The following is a 16519-nucleotide window of genomic DNA, read 5'->3' on the forward strand; positions in this document are numbered from 1 at the left end:
TCTTCTTTCCTAACACAGGGACTTTATCGGCCCTCCGATTCACATAGTTCAGACTTCAAGTTAAGCTTTTAACCATCACAGTTAACCAATCACCAGAAAAAGTACTACCAATCATATCAAAGTTCTCCCTATTTTCCAAACAACAAGAACTACATTGTGAATACTGCTTTTACATTCAAGTTTCACTTATCAAATGTAAAAAAAGTCCTACCTGACCAAAGCACCTAACATCTAAATGAAAATACATCCATCCCCATATTTCTATTCCTCAATAATTGACATTTCCCTAAAAAAATACCAATCCCCATTTATTTACAATTACAATTGACCAAACAACCAGTATACTGAGCAAAGTTGTCCATTACAAACTGCCACAGAAAATAACAGAATGGGATTTAATTCTGTCTTTTTCTTCTGGCTTGCGTCCAGTATGCGCTATTACAGTATTTACTTAGCACTTTTAATGTGGAAAGTGCCTTATGATCTTTGTAATTTTTTTGTCCTTTGAAGCAGATAATTATCTCACACTGTACATATGGCAAATTGTGGCTGAGAGTATAAAATTGGTATGATGATGCAAATGGTTCCATTATTCAGAATTTCACAGGATACCTTCAGGCAAGTCACCTTCAGCCTAACCTGTCACGAGATTTTTCACAAGGATTCAAATCTGTCAATAAATAACTCAGGAAAAAATGTAAGAAGACACATTTTGGCTGATTTAAGGTGGCTTGAGGAAGAACAGAAGCATCGGATGGAGTCAAAAAGGAGCCTGGATCATACTTTTCCAGCTAATGGGGAGCAGCAGATTAATATTCTTCTTCAGCCCTTGGTCTGACAGGGAAAATTCTGATTCTGCCTCTACTGCATTTAGATCTCTGTTCTACAGACCCATCAATAATGAATTTAACACAACACCTATTCTGTTGTTACAATGGACCCTCAATCAAATATTAATCGCGTTTCCAAAGGTCTGTACATTTAAACAATATTTTGGTAGTGTTATTGAATTCAAATGGATTAGAGCTTAAATGTCACACAGCAGAGATCTCCAATGTAATTAACTAATAATATTAGAAACAGTCTTTACAATAAATACAAAATAAAATAAAATTGTATACAAGGAACAAGATGAAGACAGGCAAGCAACTGTGAAGTATGGAAACTTTTCTTTGAGTTGGGAAGGACTTAGTTCCACCCACTGAACAAAGGCAGAAAAGACTACAAAATATCTGAGCCTAGCACAATCTAGCTGGAGAGCTGTTTTAATCTACTGTTAAACTGGATTATGAGTTCATAAGAGGTTGTGGTTGTAGAAAACCCCCAACAATTTTAAATAAAATAAAAATTAATCTACCCTATGCTGTTTGTGGCTGTGTTCATGGCAATAGCAGTTTATATACTGCTACATTTATTATTATTTATAGTCCCCCTTTCTCACTGAGATCCAAGGCAGATTACACAATGCAAGTGAAATACAATATAATCAACAGCTAGGACATTTGGTGAGCAAAGTACAATAATGAACCACAGTTCCTTATTTCTCAGTGTAACTCATAGATAAAGACAACCTAGAATCCAACTGTTTTGGATTATGGCAGATCTATTACCATGAAGGGAAGAATTTCATCCTCCCAATAAGAATGGGCTGGGGGGAGGAGAGAAATCTGAATGGCAATCCTGCCATGTGTTCCCTCCTAGACAGCAGAAGAAGAGGATGCAATGCAACCCATGTCTCCACTTGCTAATTCAAGGTAAAGGGACTAAACAGACAGCTTGGTCAATTTACACCAGGTGTCAGGAACCACACACACACACACACACACACACACACATCTGCAGAAGTGGCTGACAGGATTTGTTTTTTTTCATGGAAAGGAGTGCATTTGGTTGCTCTGATCTTAAGATACAAATACACTCATATGGCTCCCAAAAAATCTGAATGAAGTATTTTGAGCCTGGATATCATTCTATCTTGTGCTTTCTTCCTCTGTCAGTTCTTAGGCAATTAAAAATATCTGCCATTCTATTGTAAGAACTCAGCAGGAGATTTAAAGCTTTTTATAGACTTGTCTGCCTAGTCAAATCTGTATATACTCTAAAATACTACTCTTTGTAGGATACCCACTGCATGTAAAATGACCCACTGGATTACTTCTGACAATATGTGATTCTATGAAAGCAGCAGCAGCAGCAATTTGTGTAGGCTCCACAGCTATTTGTACAACATCTCATCCACACTCTATAAAGAGAGGATCACCACAAACACAATGAAACAGCTTGCTTAAAGAAACACAAAAGTATATTTCATTAAGTATCAAAATAATACTTGTTATATTTCTCTTCTTAATTAGTTTCCATTAGAAATCCATAACTGGGAGAGAAATTAACCTTGGCTTCCTTTATGCAGAATCAAGCTTTTACAGTCAACGCCAAGTCCCCGAGAAAGAAAAACATTCAGTAAAGTTTATTCAATGTTATGGAGGTTAAATCTCATTAATTTATGAGCAACTGATTTGCATATGATACTATGTACAATTTCAGCTGAACATCTGCTTTGCAAGCAGTACTAGTAGTGACACTATCAATAATGCAGGTCTGTTTATTAGGACACAGAACATGTTGGGTGCAGCTCTGCCCCAGAATCCAAGCACACTTGTAAGCCTTGTATATTCAACATGTTACTAGCAACTCTTGTAGTTACATCAGTGTCAGTGAAATTCTCCCCTCAACTGTTTGTATATTACAAGATAGAATGAATTCTGAATTCTGCAGAAGTTGTTAAGCGAAATGATTGACAAAGAGAAGCATTTTTGTATGAGAGCTGAAATGCTCCGAATGGTTACAAAAGACACTGGAACTAGGAAAGGGTTACTATTAATATAATGCAAAAGATAGATGGGGAACATGAACAAATCAAGCACAAACCAAATGGAAGGCCTTGACTCAGTTTTGCAGCTGATTTCTAATACAGGGCACAATGAACAGCAACACAGCCCTTCCTTTTTGAAGCAACAGTCTAGTGGCCTGAAATGTCCCTTTCATTAAGCTTCATGTTATTATTTAAATAACAAATGATCCACTTCATATATATTCTTTATGTGTTACTGCAGTTGGTTTGCAAATTAACTGCTTGTGCAAGATCTATTCACACAAACTGTGTAACAGGGGACAAAGGGACTCAAAGAAGATCACAGCTCTTTTGCCATCATAATTCACGGAACCCAGATTTCACAGAAGTGTACTCTTTTGACAATGCGCTGCTTTTATAAGTAGATAATAATAATAACATTAATAATAACATTCGATTTATATACCGCCCTTCAGGACAACTTAATGCCCACTCAGAGCGGTTTACAAAGTGTTATTATTACCCCACAACAACCACCCTGTGAGGTGGGTGGGGCTGAGAGAGCTCCAGAGAACTGTGACTCGCCCAAGGGCACCCAGCTGGCTTTGAGGAGGAGTGGGGAATCAAACCCGGCTCTCCAGATTAGAGTCCCGTGCTCTTAACCACTACACCAAACTGGTGCTCAGTTACATAAGTAGCTATTTAAAAGAGTGATCCACCTCCAATAATATATGAACTAGTCCTCTAGCTAACAGTGCCAAAGAGTTTAGTTCAATTAACAGGAGATCTCCAACTCAGGTACTCAGATATTTTCCACTCCTGTTACTTGATATGCCTTAATTGGAGAAGCTGGAGACAGAACACAGGATGTCATACATGCAAGCTCTGTACTCTACATCAAAGCTGTCCAGGTTTGGAATCTCAGTGTTTTGGAAACCGTATGTCCTTTCTGGATTTTAGACAGCATTTAAGATCAGTGGACATGGACTGTTTAACCAAGTCTAAAAAGTCACACTTACCTTTCTTGAATTTATGTACTGGCAGCTTCTTAAGCTGATCTTTTTGAAGCCGATTCCTTCTTGCTCTATGTCGGTCCTGGACAAACTTTGTAATCTTGAAAGACAGACATAGAATAAGGAAACGTAAGATTAATGGCAGAACAATCTGCATTACTTTCTGAGAACCACTGTTCTATAGATTAAAGCATGTTAAGAAGAGATACTGAAGAACTTTGCTAATTTGTGGCTCTGCCATGCTTTGTAAACCTGGACATTTTACAAGAAATGCTGACACACAAGATCTCTTGGGCTCATAACTTTAAAGGGATCATTTCGCAATCTGCTTTTTCCTCTGACTTCTATACACTGGAAATCAAGGTTTCTTTTTACTCTTAAGTAAACATGTGCAGCATCAGGCTGAACTAAGGAGGAGGATGGTGATACTGCTTATCTTTCTGGCAGCAAACTTGATTTCCCTAGCCAGAGTGATTCTCAGAGAAAATGCAAAGAGGTGGATGAACACTTAACTGACAGTAAGCCACATTCAGCATGATGGGACTTACTTCAAAGCTCAACATGCACTAATATTAAAATTAAAGGGACAGTGAGAAAAGTGGGAATTCTGAGTCATCTGAGTAATCTATTTGAGATTTATAAGCACTTGGATTGTTTAAACATCAATCAGTGGAGAACTGAAGGAAACTTGCCATGTCTCTAATAATAAACCACACAAAAACTGTGACAATCATAGAATCATAGAGTTGGAAGGTGCCATACAGACCATCTAGTCCAACCCCCTGCCCAGTGCAGGATCAGCCTAAAGCATCTCTGACAAGTATTCATCCAGCCTCTTCTTGAAAACTGCCAGTGAGGGGGAGCTCACCACCTCCCTAGGCATCTGATTCCACTTTTGAACTACTCTGACCATGAAAAAGTTTTTCCTAATATCCAGCCGGTACCTTTTTGCATGTAATTTAAGCCCATTGCTTCGCATCCTACCCTCTGCTGCCAACTGGAACAGCTCCTTGCCCTCCTCCAAATGACAGCCTTTCAAATATTTAAAGAGAGCAATCATGTCCCCCCTCAACCGCCTCTTCTCCAAACTAAACATTCCCAAGGCCCTCAGCCTTTCCTCATAGGGCTCAGTCTCCAGACCCCTGATCATCCTTGTCGCTCTCCTCTGCACCCTCTCGATTTTGTCCACATCCTTTTTGAAGTGAGGCCTCCAGAACTGCCCACAATACTCCAGGTGTGGCCTGACCAAGGCAGTATAGAGAGGGGCTATGACCTCCTGCGATTTCGACGCTATGGCCCCTTTGATACAACCCAAGATTGAATTAGCCTTTTTTGCCACCGCATCACACTGACTGCTCATATTTAGTTTACAGTCCACTCTTACCCCAAGCCCCCTTTCACATATACTACTGCCCAGAAGTATATCCCCCATCCAGTATTTGTGCTTCCCATTTTTGTGGCCCAGATGTAATACTGTGCACTTGTCTTTGTTGAATTGCATCCTATTCACAGCTGCCCACTTCTCCGTAGTATTCAGGTCTTGTTGAATTTTAATTCTATCTTCTTGGGTGTTTGTTACTCCTCCCAATTTGGTATCATCAGCAAACTTAATGAGCAGCCCTTCCACTCCTTCATCCAGATCACTGATAAAAATATTGAAAAGTACCAGGCCCAAAACCGAGCCCTGCGGCACCCTGCTGGACACCTCCCTCCAATCTGATGAAACGCCGTTGACCACCACTCTTTGAGTGCGGTCCTCTAACCAGTTCCCTATCCACCGAACTGTCCTATAGTCCACTCCACAGTCTTCCAGTTTGCCCATCAGAATGTCATGGGGGACCTTATCAAAAGTTTTACTGAAATCCAGATAAATCACGTCAACAGAGTTCCCCCGATCCAGTAAGCTGGTCACTCGATCAAAGAAGGAAACCAGGTTGGTCTGGCAAGATCTGTTAGGAACAAAACCATGCTGACTTCCCTGGATCACTGCGCGGTCCTTCAGATGCTTACAGATTGATCCCTTTCAAATCTGTTCTAATATCTTCCCAGCAACAGAAGTCAAACTGACCGGCCTGTCGTTTCCTGGGTCATCCTTCTTCCCTTTCTTAAAGATTAGGATAACACTTGCTCTTCTCCAATCTTGTGGCACACCCCCAGTCCTCCAGGAGGCCTTGAAGATGATAGACAGGGGTTCTGCAAGTTCTCTAGAAAGTTCTTTCAGCACTCTTGGGTGCACCCCATCCGGCCCAGGGGATTTGTATTCATCCAATGCAGCCAGATGCCTCTCCACAACCTCTCTGTCAATGTCAATTAGCCACTCAGGTGTCCTGCCACATTTTCTACTATCTCTAGATGTGCCTGAGTTCTTCAGGGAGAAAACAGAGGCAAAAAGTCATTAAGCCTGTCTGCTTTTTCTCTGTCCTGCATCAGAGTTTCTCCATCTACTCCCAACAGCGGTCCAATTGCCTCTTTTACCTTGCGTTTGCTTCTCACAATCTAACAAAGGGAATGTTAATTTTATATACATCCAATAATCAACAGCCTAAAACATTTCATCATCTTTAGATGGTTTAATAGAGGTGAGCTACAGACAGAAATGCATGCAGTTGCTGTGGGTTTTATACGCAGAGGATCCTGTCTTATGTGAGCAATTCAAACAGTTAAACTTCAGATCCACTCAAGTTTTAGGATACATCCAAGCTAACATCTCTGGCTTGGCTTCTGTTAGACAGACTGGGAACCACAATCCAACTATCCACTACAGCATAATTAGCATACTTCTTGCTCATATTTTGAATCTTCAAGGTTGTTACACAGTAATCCAAAATAATATCCTTGATTCAAATAATCAAACTAGAAGTGACATTGATTCAGGATAACTAATTTCAACAAACAAATAGTACCCTGGGACTGCTTGTATTGTAACTAAACCTGAGAAAACTCTTACTACAGTTAAAATCATTCTTGATGTATTGTCGAAGGCTTTCACGGCCAGAGAACGATGGTTGTTGGGGGTTTTCCGGGCTGTATTGCCGTGGTCTTGGCATTGTAGTTCCTGACGTTTCGTCAGCAGCTGTGGCTGGCATCTTCAGAGGTGTAGCACCAAAAGACAGAGATCTCTCAGTGTCACAGTGTGGAAAAGATGTAGGTCATTTGTATCTACTCAGGAGGGGTGGGGTTGAGCTGAGTCATTCTGTAAGAGTTTCCCAGGGTGTGGAATGCTAATGGCGGGAGGCTTCACTGAATCCTGAGGAGGTTCTTTTGCATATGGATTGGTGCTTGATGTGCTAATCTTCTCTGCAGGGCTATTGTCGGGTGTGGAGTGTTTTGTTGGCCTGGTGTTTTTCAGAACTGGAGCCCATGCTCTGTTCATTCTTAATGTTTCTTCTTTCCTGTTGAAATTTTGCTTATGCTTGTGAATTTCAATGGCTTCCCTGTGCAGTCTGACAAAGTAGTTGGAAGTGTTGTCCAGTATTTTGGTGTCCTGGAATAAGATACTGTGCCCTGTTTGAGTTAGGCTATGTTCAGCCACTGCTGATTTTTCAGGCTGTCCAAGTCTGCAGTGTCTTTCATGTTCTTTTATTCTTGTCTGGATGCTACGCTTTGTGGTCCCGATGTAAACTTGTCCACAGCTGCAGGGTATACGGTATACTCCTGCAGAGGTGAGGGGGTCTCTGCTGTCTTTTGCTGATCGTAGCATCTGTTGTATTTTTCGGGTGGGTCTGAATACTGCTTGAAGGTTATGCTTTTCCATAAGCTTTCCCATCTGATCAGTAATTCCTTTGATATATGGCAAAAACACTTTTCCTGTAGGTGACTGTTTTTCCTTGGTTGTTTGATTCATCCTGGGTTTGATTGCTCTTCGGATTTCATTTCTGGAGTAGCCATTTGCCTGAAGTGCGTGGTTTAGATGATTAATTTCCTCATTGAGAAAGCGCGGCTCACATATCCGTCTTGCACGATCCACTAATGTTTTCATTATGCCTCTTTTCTGTCGGGGGTGGTGATTGGAGTTTTTGTGTAAGTACCGATCAGTGTGAGTTGGTTTCCTGTAGACCTTGTGACCTAACTGAAAGTTTGCTTTGCGGATGACCAAGGTATCCAGGAATGAGAGTTTTCCCTCACTTTCTTTCTCCATTGTGAATTGTATGTTCAGGTGGATGTTGTTGAGATGATTCAAAAACTCCCTCAATTCTTCCTCCCCATGGCTCCAAATGATGAATGTATCATCCACAAACCGGAACCATACACTGGGTTTGTGGGGTGCTGATTCTAGAGCTGTTTTTTCAAAATGTTCCATGTAGAAGTTTGCTATAACTGGGCTGAGTGGGCTCCCCATGGCCACCCCATCCATCTGTTCATAGAATTCGTTGTCCCATTGGAAGTAACTGGTTGTCAGACAATGATGGAATAAGGCTGTTACATCCTCTGGGAAAATCTGATTAATCAGTGCAATAGTGTCTTTTACTGGAACCTTGGTAAACAGGGATACAACATCAAAACTGACAAGTATGTCTTGTGGATTGAGTTTCAGAGAACTGATTTTGTTGATGAAATCTGCTGAATCTTTGATGTAAGACGAGGTTTTCCCGATGTGGTCCTGCAGGAGATCTGCCAGATGTCTAGCGTAGCATCCAGACAAGAATAAAAGAACATGAAAGACACTGCAGACTTGGACAGCCTGAAAAATCAGCAGTGGCTGAACATAGCCTAACTCAAACAGGGCACAGTATCTTATTCCAGGACACCAAAATACTGGACAACACTTCCAACTACTTTGTCAGACTGCACAGGGAAGCCATTGAAATTCACAAGCATAAGCAAAATTTCAACAGGAAAGAAGAAACATTAAGAATGAACAGAGCATGGGCTCCAGTTCTGAAAAACACCAGGCCAACAAAACACTCCACACCCGACAATAGCCCTGCAGAGAAGATTAGCACATCAAGCACCAATCCATATGCAAAAGAACCTCCTCAGGATTCAGTGAAGCCTCCCGCCATTAGCATTCCACACCCTGGGAAACTCTTACAGAATGACTCAGCTCAACCCCACCCCTCCTGAGTAGATACAAATGACCTACATCTTTTCCACACTGTGACACTGAGAGATCTCTGTCTTTTGGTGCTACACCTCTGAAGATGCCAGCCACAGCTGCTGGCGAAACGTCAGGAACTACAATGCCAAGACCACGGCAATACAGCCCGGAAAACCCCCAACAACCAAAATCATTCTTCTTCTAGAAAACTTTTACATAAACCCTTTAGGTACGTCCCATCTGGACACTGCTCAGATCCATACCCAAGTATCTTCAATAATGCCTCCAATATGATGAACAATAATACTTAGTATTTCTATAATGCTTTTTTAAGTGTCCAAAATGTTTCCCAAATTTATTCCCCTCATTATCTACCTTTCACCCTTTTGCACAAAGGCAAAGACTAAAGGAGAGTAGCTTCCATCAGAACAGTGAGTGAGTTCATGGTAGAGGTAAGATTCTAACTGGGGACTTCCCAGTTCATAGCTCAGTCTCTTACCCACTATACTATACCAGCTCCCCTTGAGCAGCTCCATTAATGATGGCTTATATTTTTCTTCTAAGAGCTGTTTTAAACATTATGGATTTTCTACACAGAAATCACTCCTATTGTGAAACTGTGGTCAACTCCTATATTGGTCAATACATCTGATGAGACCCAGAAATAAATGCAGCTTCTCAGCGTGTGTACCTGGGGCAGCCTCCCCCACCCCCAACCATTATTCCAAGAGGATCTCACCACCTCAGTTTCACAGACCCTGGTCTGAAATAGTTATTGGTTGAACAAAAGAAAGCAGGCCAGACAATAGTTTTATTTTCTTATTTGCTCGCAAGGCATGATTTCCCCCCCTTAAGTTCTTGGTGTACATCCTAAAAAAAAAGACAGGGTACAAAGGATGCCCAGCTTTATCTCAACAGCTTGTTCTGAACAAGAACAAAGTTTATTGTATCTATTCAAAGAGAAAGTTTTCAGCTCAGAAAAGAACACATGACAATACCAATGGAATGTGACAAATAAAGAGGATTTTGGTATGGTTGTGCAGGTTTTCACTTTATACCTGGGATAAGAATAAAATTTCTGATTCCGCTTCAGTCAGAAGGCTGTTTGGCAGTAAAAAGTGGCTGAAGTTTAGAGGCTCCATGGTTTACAGGCTACAGAGCAGCTTTATCACAGGGAGACCCTTCTGTTTCCACATGTCTGTTTTAAAAGTAATGATCCTCCCACCCTCACCCCCAGGAGAGATAAAGCTCCTCAACACCAGAAACCAACTTTCTCAAGGGTTGAAAAAGATTGCCAGAGAAAGGAAAAAGCAAGGAAGATTGTGACTGCTAGCAGCTTCCTGCTGACTGATCATTGGATCCAGAAGATTAGGGAAATTACCAAGTAAACATTTAGTTCAATCCTTGACATACTGAACATTTTTAGTTCTTCAAATTACCCTTTATGAAAAGATCTCATAACTTCTCTTCTTAGTTCTGTTAGATCAACACTCATACAACACAGAGAGTTGGATCCTATGACTCCTTCCTGCCAGCACACACAAAAACCCTTTCATTGGCTGTAACTGCTTTGTTGACTCAAGCAACAGAAAGAGTGATTTTGGCTGTTTTCTCTACCTCCCCACTGCAGCTGTCCATTTGGCATAGCTTTTAGCCCATGCAGGTCCCCTAAACTTTGCCATCGTGAAGCACTATGCCTTGGACATCTTAGACAGGAGAGAGGCTGCGGTGGGGACAGCAGTGCTACAGTCAATTTTCACTTGAAAGACATTGTCCTCCACCCAGGTAAATAGCTTGTTAATCTCCCATGTGGGACTGCACAGGAAGACTGACGATGAAAAATAGTGTTGCACTTGTTGTTCATCGAGATCTTCCGTGCAGGCACACATACCCTCCTCCTTCACCACTGGGCCTCTGTTTGGGGGTAGTACGGCAGCAGAAGAGGAACTGAGGGTATCTAGAGGCTCTCCGCCCTCCTAGAGGCCATTTCAGCGGGAAAGTGGCTGTGCATATGCAATGGAGGGCGGGAGCTCCGAATCAGCAGCCCTGCACGTGTGCAGTCCCATGTGTGCCTGCACAGAAGACCTTTTTGCCATATAAACTCATTCTTTTATGTGTGTGTGCAGCTTTTAATTTTATGTGTTCTGTTTTTACTTTGTAAGTTATATAGGCAAAATAAATGTAAACCTCAAGTCTATTTGTGGGAGAAAGTGTGGGACATAGTTTTAATAAAAATTTTGTGCAAACTTCATTTAAGGGTAAATGTAAACTGTACGTATCAGTAAGCTTGTATTAAATACATAGTTTAAAATAATATATTGCAAGCTACTCAGAAATAATTGTAACATGGCCAGCAGGTACTAAATCTAAATCTGGCTAGAAGTAGCTACTAAGGAAGACTTTATGAGCACAAGCCAGTGGACTTTATTGGTCCCTCTTTGGTTTTCCACAGACAGAATGAAGCTGTTCTTACACAGTTGTGGTTGAAAACCTAACAAGGCAATACATTTCTGGATGAAAGTCATCCTTGCTTTCGCTGATTTCAGAATGGCTGCAAGAAGTGGAGCCACTTCATATGTGACGCAAGACTAAAAATGATTTTAGGGATAGACATGTTTTGAAATAATGTGATGTTTCACCAATGTAGTTGCTTTGTTGGCTGCTCTGGGCAGCCATACCTGCATCTTCTTTGCCAGCTGCCGGGCTTCTTTTGCTGAATGCCTCAGACAGCCCCACCTGGGGCTGCTTTGCTCCCAGCCTTCATCTGGCTCTTGTTAGCTCCTTCTAGCCTGCCTGCAGGTTGAGGTGTGGCCCTGTGCTGCCTTTCCTCCACTACAGGTAAGGTTGCCGGCCGGCTGGCTTGCTGCTGGCTGGCCGTTCCTGCATCTTGTGCCCTCTCCCACCAGTGGGGTCCCCTCCTGGCTGTCCTCATTCCCCCTGTCTGGGCTCCTAGGCTCCCACCAGAGGGTGGGGCTAGCTGGCTTCCACCTGCTTCGTCTGACCCTCTGAGGCTTTGGCGCTTCTCTCCCTCCCTCTATTGCTGTCGGGTTTTGGACCAGGGTGTCAGCTGAGGCAGCTGGATAGCTGTCTCCCAGCTATTTCCTGTCCCTTCCTCCTGATAAGTCCAAGGGCTGGGCCTCAGACAGTGACCACTAGAGAACTACCTTCTTAGCAGGGGGAAATAAATTGTTCTGACCCTTCAAAAACAACTTCGAAGTATGGTAGGAGAAAACAGTCTTATTGTCTACTGGTGCATGGAAGGCAGAAATCACTGCCAAATAAACTTTAACAGAGGAGTTAGACAACCCTGTGTGTTTTAGTTCCAACAAAACCTAAAACTGTAGCTAGAGGACAGTCAATAGGATTCAGTCCGTTGTGTTCCACCCAGACTCCGAATCTGTCCCATTTCAGGCTATACGACTGTCTGGTTGACAAACATCTGGCATTAAGAATAATATGTCACTGCATCAGAAAGTGACCCTCTTATATTATCAGCCAGGCTGTCAACTTGAGTTTCTGGATGTCGTGATGAAGAACCCCATTCCATGACAGGAGATCTGGATTTGCAGGTAAGTGACGAATCTGGGTCTTCAGTTTTAACAGCCTCTGGAACCATGGTTGTCTTGGCCAGAATGGGGCTATGAGTATTGCTCGAGTCTTGTCCGTCTGCAGTTTGCTGACCACCCTGGTCAGCAAAAGTATAGGTGGGAAAGTGTAAAAGAACTTTCCAGATTACCGGATTTGGAAAGCGTCTCCCAGAGACCTGAACCCTTGACCCCCCTCTTGAGCAATACAATTCCGGTTTTCGATTCTCCTCGGATGCGAACAAATCCACATCCGGTGAACCCCAACTGTGGAATATAGCATCCAAATAAATATCCTTTATTGCTAATTCATGTGAGTCTTTTCCTACTCTGCTGAAGTGGTCTGCGATCAGTTGTCTACCCCCGGGATACGGACTGCCTGCAACCAGGCAGAGTGTTTTATGGCCCAACTCCAAATAGTCATGGTCTCTAAACACAGGCTCCTCGACACTGTGCCTCCGTTTGTTGATATAACACATCACCAAGGAGTTGTCTGTGAGGACCAGCACAGACTTCCCTGCTACTACATCTGCAAACAAAATTAAGGAATAACGTATAACTTTCAGTTCTAACAAATTAATGTGGTTATTCATCTCGTTGGGACCCCAGGTACCATGAGCACAACCGTCACTGCAGTGTGCTCCCCAACCAAGATTGAATGCATCCATAGTAACAAGTCTGTGGATCTATGGTCAAACTGGACCCCTTCTAACAGGTGAGCATCAACCGTCTACCAATGTAAGGACCTTACAACATCCCTAGGTATGCTCAGTTTCCTTTCCTGAGAATCCCTTTCACTGCAGAATGCAGAGATTAACCATAACTGCAAGCATCTCATTTTCATCCTAGCAAGAGGTACCACTGCTGTGGTAGAGGCCATAAACTCTAGCAATGTGGGTATCTTTCCGGCAGACTGAAATCTGCATCTCTGAAACATTCTTACCATCCTTTTGATCTTTTGAAGCCTGTCAGGTGGAAGAAAGGCCTTATCCAATACACTATTAAATATCGCCCCAATGAATTGGACTTCTCTGGAGGGCACCAATTTAGATTTCTTTTGATTTACAAACAATCCCAAGCTCAAACAAAGCCAGAGTGTTAGAGAGACCTGCCCTGAACATCTTGTTCAGACTGGCCCACTAATAACCAGTCATCCAAGTACGGATACACGCAGCATCCCAATGATCTTAAATGAGCTATGACCACCGCCATGCATTTCCTAAATACCCTTGGGGCTGCAGAAAGCCTGAAGGGTAAGACTTGGTACTGATATACTTTTTTATCATATGTGAACTGCAGATATTTTCTGCGTGTCTCACAGATGGAGATGTGAAAGTATGTGTCCTTGAGATCAAGAACGGTGAACCAGCGCCCTGGAGCGAGTAAATGCCATGACCATGTGCAGTGTCATCATACTGAACTTACAGACAGAAATAAATTTGGTCAGGTCCCTCAAATTCAAAATTGGTCTCTTTCCGCCATCTTTTTTGTCAACCATAAAGAATCTGGAGTAGAAACCCTCCTTAGATTCACCTTCCCTGACCTGCTGTACTGCCCCCTTGCTCAGGAGACCCTCAAGTTCTGTCCCCAGTTCGGAGCATGTGTGTGTATCTGAAAATTTAGGAAGACCTAGATGAGGGAAACATTCAAACTCAACTTTATAACCTTGATAAACAATTTTTAGAACCCATGCATGAAAAGTAATAATGCTCCAAACAGAGTAATAACTATGTAATCTATTTCCAAACACTGGCTCCGGCTCCTGTTCTAGTCAGAATTGCTTCTGGCCATTGTTATGCTCCTTAGGGTGCTGCAGCTGCACTCCCTGGCTCTGTTTCCTTCTCTGGAAAGATCCCTGTGGTGTCGAGTAAGGCCGTTTGACTAGGATATGCGTATCCCTGGAAAGGCTGGTACCTATATGCCCTACTCTTATACTGTTGCTGTCTGAACTGTCCTCTTCCTTGTCCTTGTTGGGAATGAGGAATCACTCCATAGGACTTCGCAGTTAGGCGGTCCTTGAGTTTCTGGGACAAATATTTGTCCGTTTTTTCCGAGATCAAAGTCTTTCCCTCAAATGGCAAGTCCTCTACTTTGTTCCTGGTCTTGACTGGGAGTGCTGTAGCCCTCAGCCAAGCATGCCATCGCAATACCATCACGGAGGCCATTGTTCTCACTGCTGTGTCAAACGGATTTCTGCTTGTGTTAATCTGGTGTCATGCCAGTTTAGTTGCTTCCTCTTCAATGACTCTTGCGAAAGACTTTTGCTCATCCTGCAATTTTGCATGAAAGGCTGCGGCCTTGCTCCATAGGAAGAGCTAGTATGCTCCAATCATGGTCGTATAATTGGCCACCTTTATGCTCAAGGCTGCCGAGGGGTAGATTTTCCTGCCCACTGTATCCAGTTTCTGGCCCTCCTTGTCATACGGTGCGGAGTGGGGTATCTGAAGGTGGGCTAGGGCTCCCTCTCCTCTGGAAACATTCCTCAATGGTCTCTGGTTCCAACAACTGGTATGCCATCCTAGAACTGGAGGAGTGGCATCTGCTGACCGGTTCCGGTGAAAAGTCTCTGTGCAGAACGTCAGTCAGGAAAGTACACCTGGTGTCCACTGGATAGTCAAAGGATCTTCTGTGGGACCATGACCTCTCATCGCTAGAATGGTAGCCCTCTACCAGGGACTGGTGGGACCTCTGCCATCTGCGGGGAAGCTCACTTTCCTCTTGCGAAGACTGGTCTGCCCACGATTTGGATTGAGTAGACTGCAACTTCAATCTGATCAATGGCGTAGGCGGAGAGTCAATTATGAGTATCTCCTGCTGTATCCATTGCTCCCTTGGAATTGAAGAGGAGAGTCCACAGGAATGCAAGTGCTTCATCTTCTTAGACCTTTTCTGAGGCAGTTCCTCTCCAGCTTTGACCCTTCCTTTTGGAACCGCCCGAGACTCCTTCGGCCTTTTCTCTCTCGACTTTTTTTGTCGAGTTTTGGTTACCGGATCCGATCTGATTGGTGCCCTCAGTTCCGGATTTGGTTCCAGGGTCAGTTCCGTTGGACCCGTATCAATGGTAGGAGTTGAAGGCTCTTGAGACTTAGGTGCCCTTGAACCTGAGGTCAGATCCAATTGCTTCACAGCCTCCGAGGAGCCCAAAGGAGCTTGCTCCGTGAGGTCTTCGAACCTGATGTGCTCAGTCTCGGAGTCGAGGCCGGTGACAGAGTTGGCGTCAGACCCGAGGCCTCGGACCCACCAGCCTGGGCAACTTTCTTAGCCTCCGTCAGGGTTTTTGCCGTATCTAATTCTTTCTTCCACAGGGAGGCTGTCAGGTGACCATCTCTCTCAGTCCTTGCCTTCGGGCTGAAATTAAGACAGTGCCTACATGATTGGGTGTTATGGGTTTCCCCTAGGCACATCAAACACAACAAATGACTGTCTGTTCTGGTCATTTTTCCATTGCACTGAGTACAGTGTCTAAAGAGAGATTTCTCAGACATAACGATCAAGTTGACAAGATAGAAGTAAAGATCCAACTTATGCGTAATGATCAGCAAGAACTTCTTCGACCGGCAGCAAAAGAGGAACTGAGGGCATCTAGGGGCACTCCGCATTCCTAGAGGCTGTTTTGGTGGGAAAGCAGCCGCGCGTGCACAATGGAGGGCAGGAGCACCCCCTAGTGGATTTTCAGCAAAGGTAACCTCTGAATCAGCAGGTCTGAGCGTGCACAGTCCTTTGTGGGACTGCACACGAAGACCGACGATGAACTCTGTGGTCAACAGAAATGAAAAGCCTCATTTCTAGATGCATAATGTAAACGTTCTAATTGCCAAGGGCTATAAAGATTTCAACATTACAACATTTTTGAGGTACCAAGCTATCAACTCAACACACCAAATGGATGGGCAACTCTTATAAACAAAAATGTCATGTAAAAATAGAAATCCCTCTATGATAACTGCATCATCTAGACTAGATTTTATGCAGACAGAGCCGAATACATTAAGTCTCCCTCTTCTACTGAAGCTTCTTATTTTTTTCAGTGCAG

General features: G+C 43.1%; 1 protein-coding gene across 4 annotated transcripts in view; it reads right to left on the reverse strand.

Annotated features, from left to right (window-relative positions):
* Positions 1–16519, reverse strand: part of RNF13 (ring finger protein 13) — a 76105-nt gene that overhangs the window by 10519 nt on the left and 49067 nt on the right. For all 4 annotated transcript variants that reach the window (XM_054983485.1, XM_054983486.1, XM_054983484.1 and 1 more), the window contains one exon: positions 3871–3964. In XM_054983485.1, coding sequence (XP_054839460.1) covers positions 3871–3964 — 94 coding nt within the window. The remainder of the gene's footprint in view (positions 1–3870; positions 3965–16519) is intronic.

Source organism: Eublepharis macularius, chromosome 6 (assembly GCF_028583425.1).
Source record: "Eublepharis macularius isolate TG4126 chromosome 6, MPM_Emac_v1.0, whole genome shotgun sequence".
Taxonomy (NCBI): domain Eukaryota; kingdom Metazoa; phylum Chordata; class Lepidosauria; order Squamata; family Eublepharidae; genus Eublepharis; species Eublepharis macularius.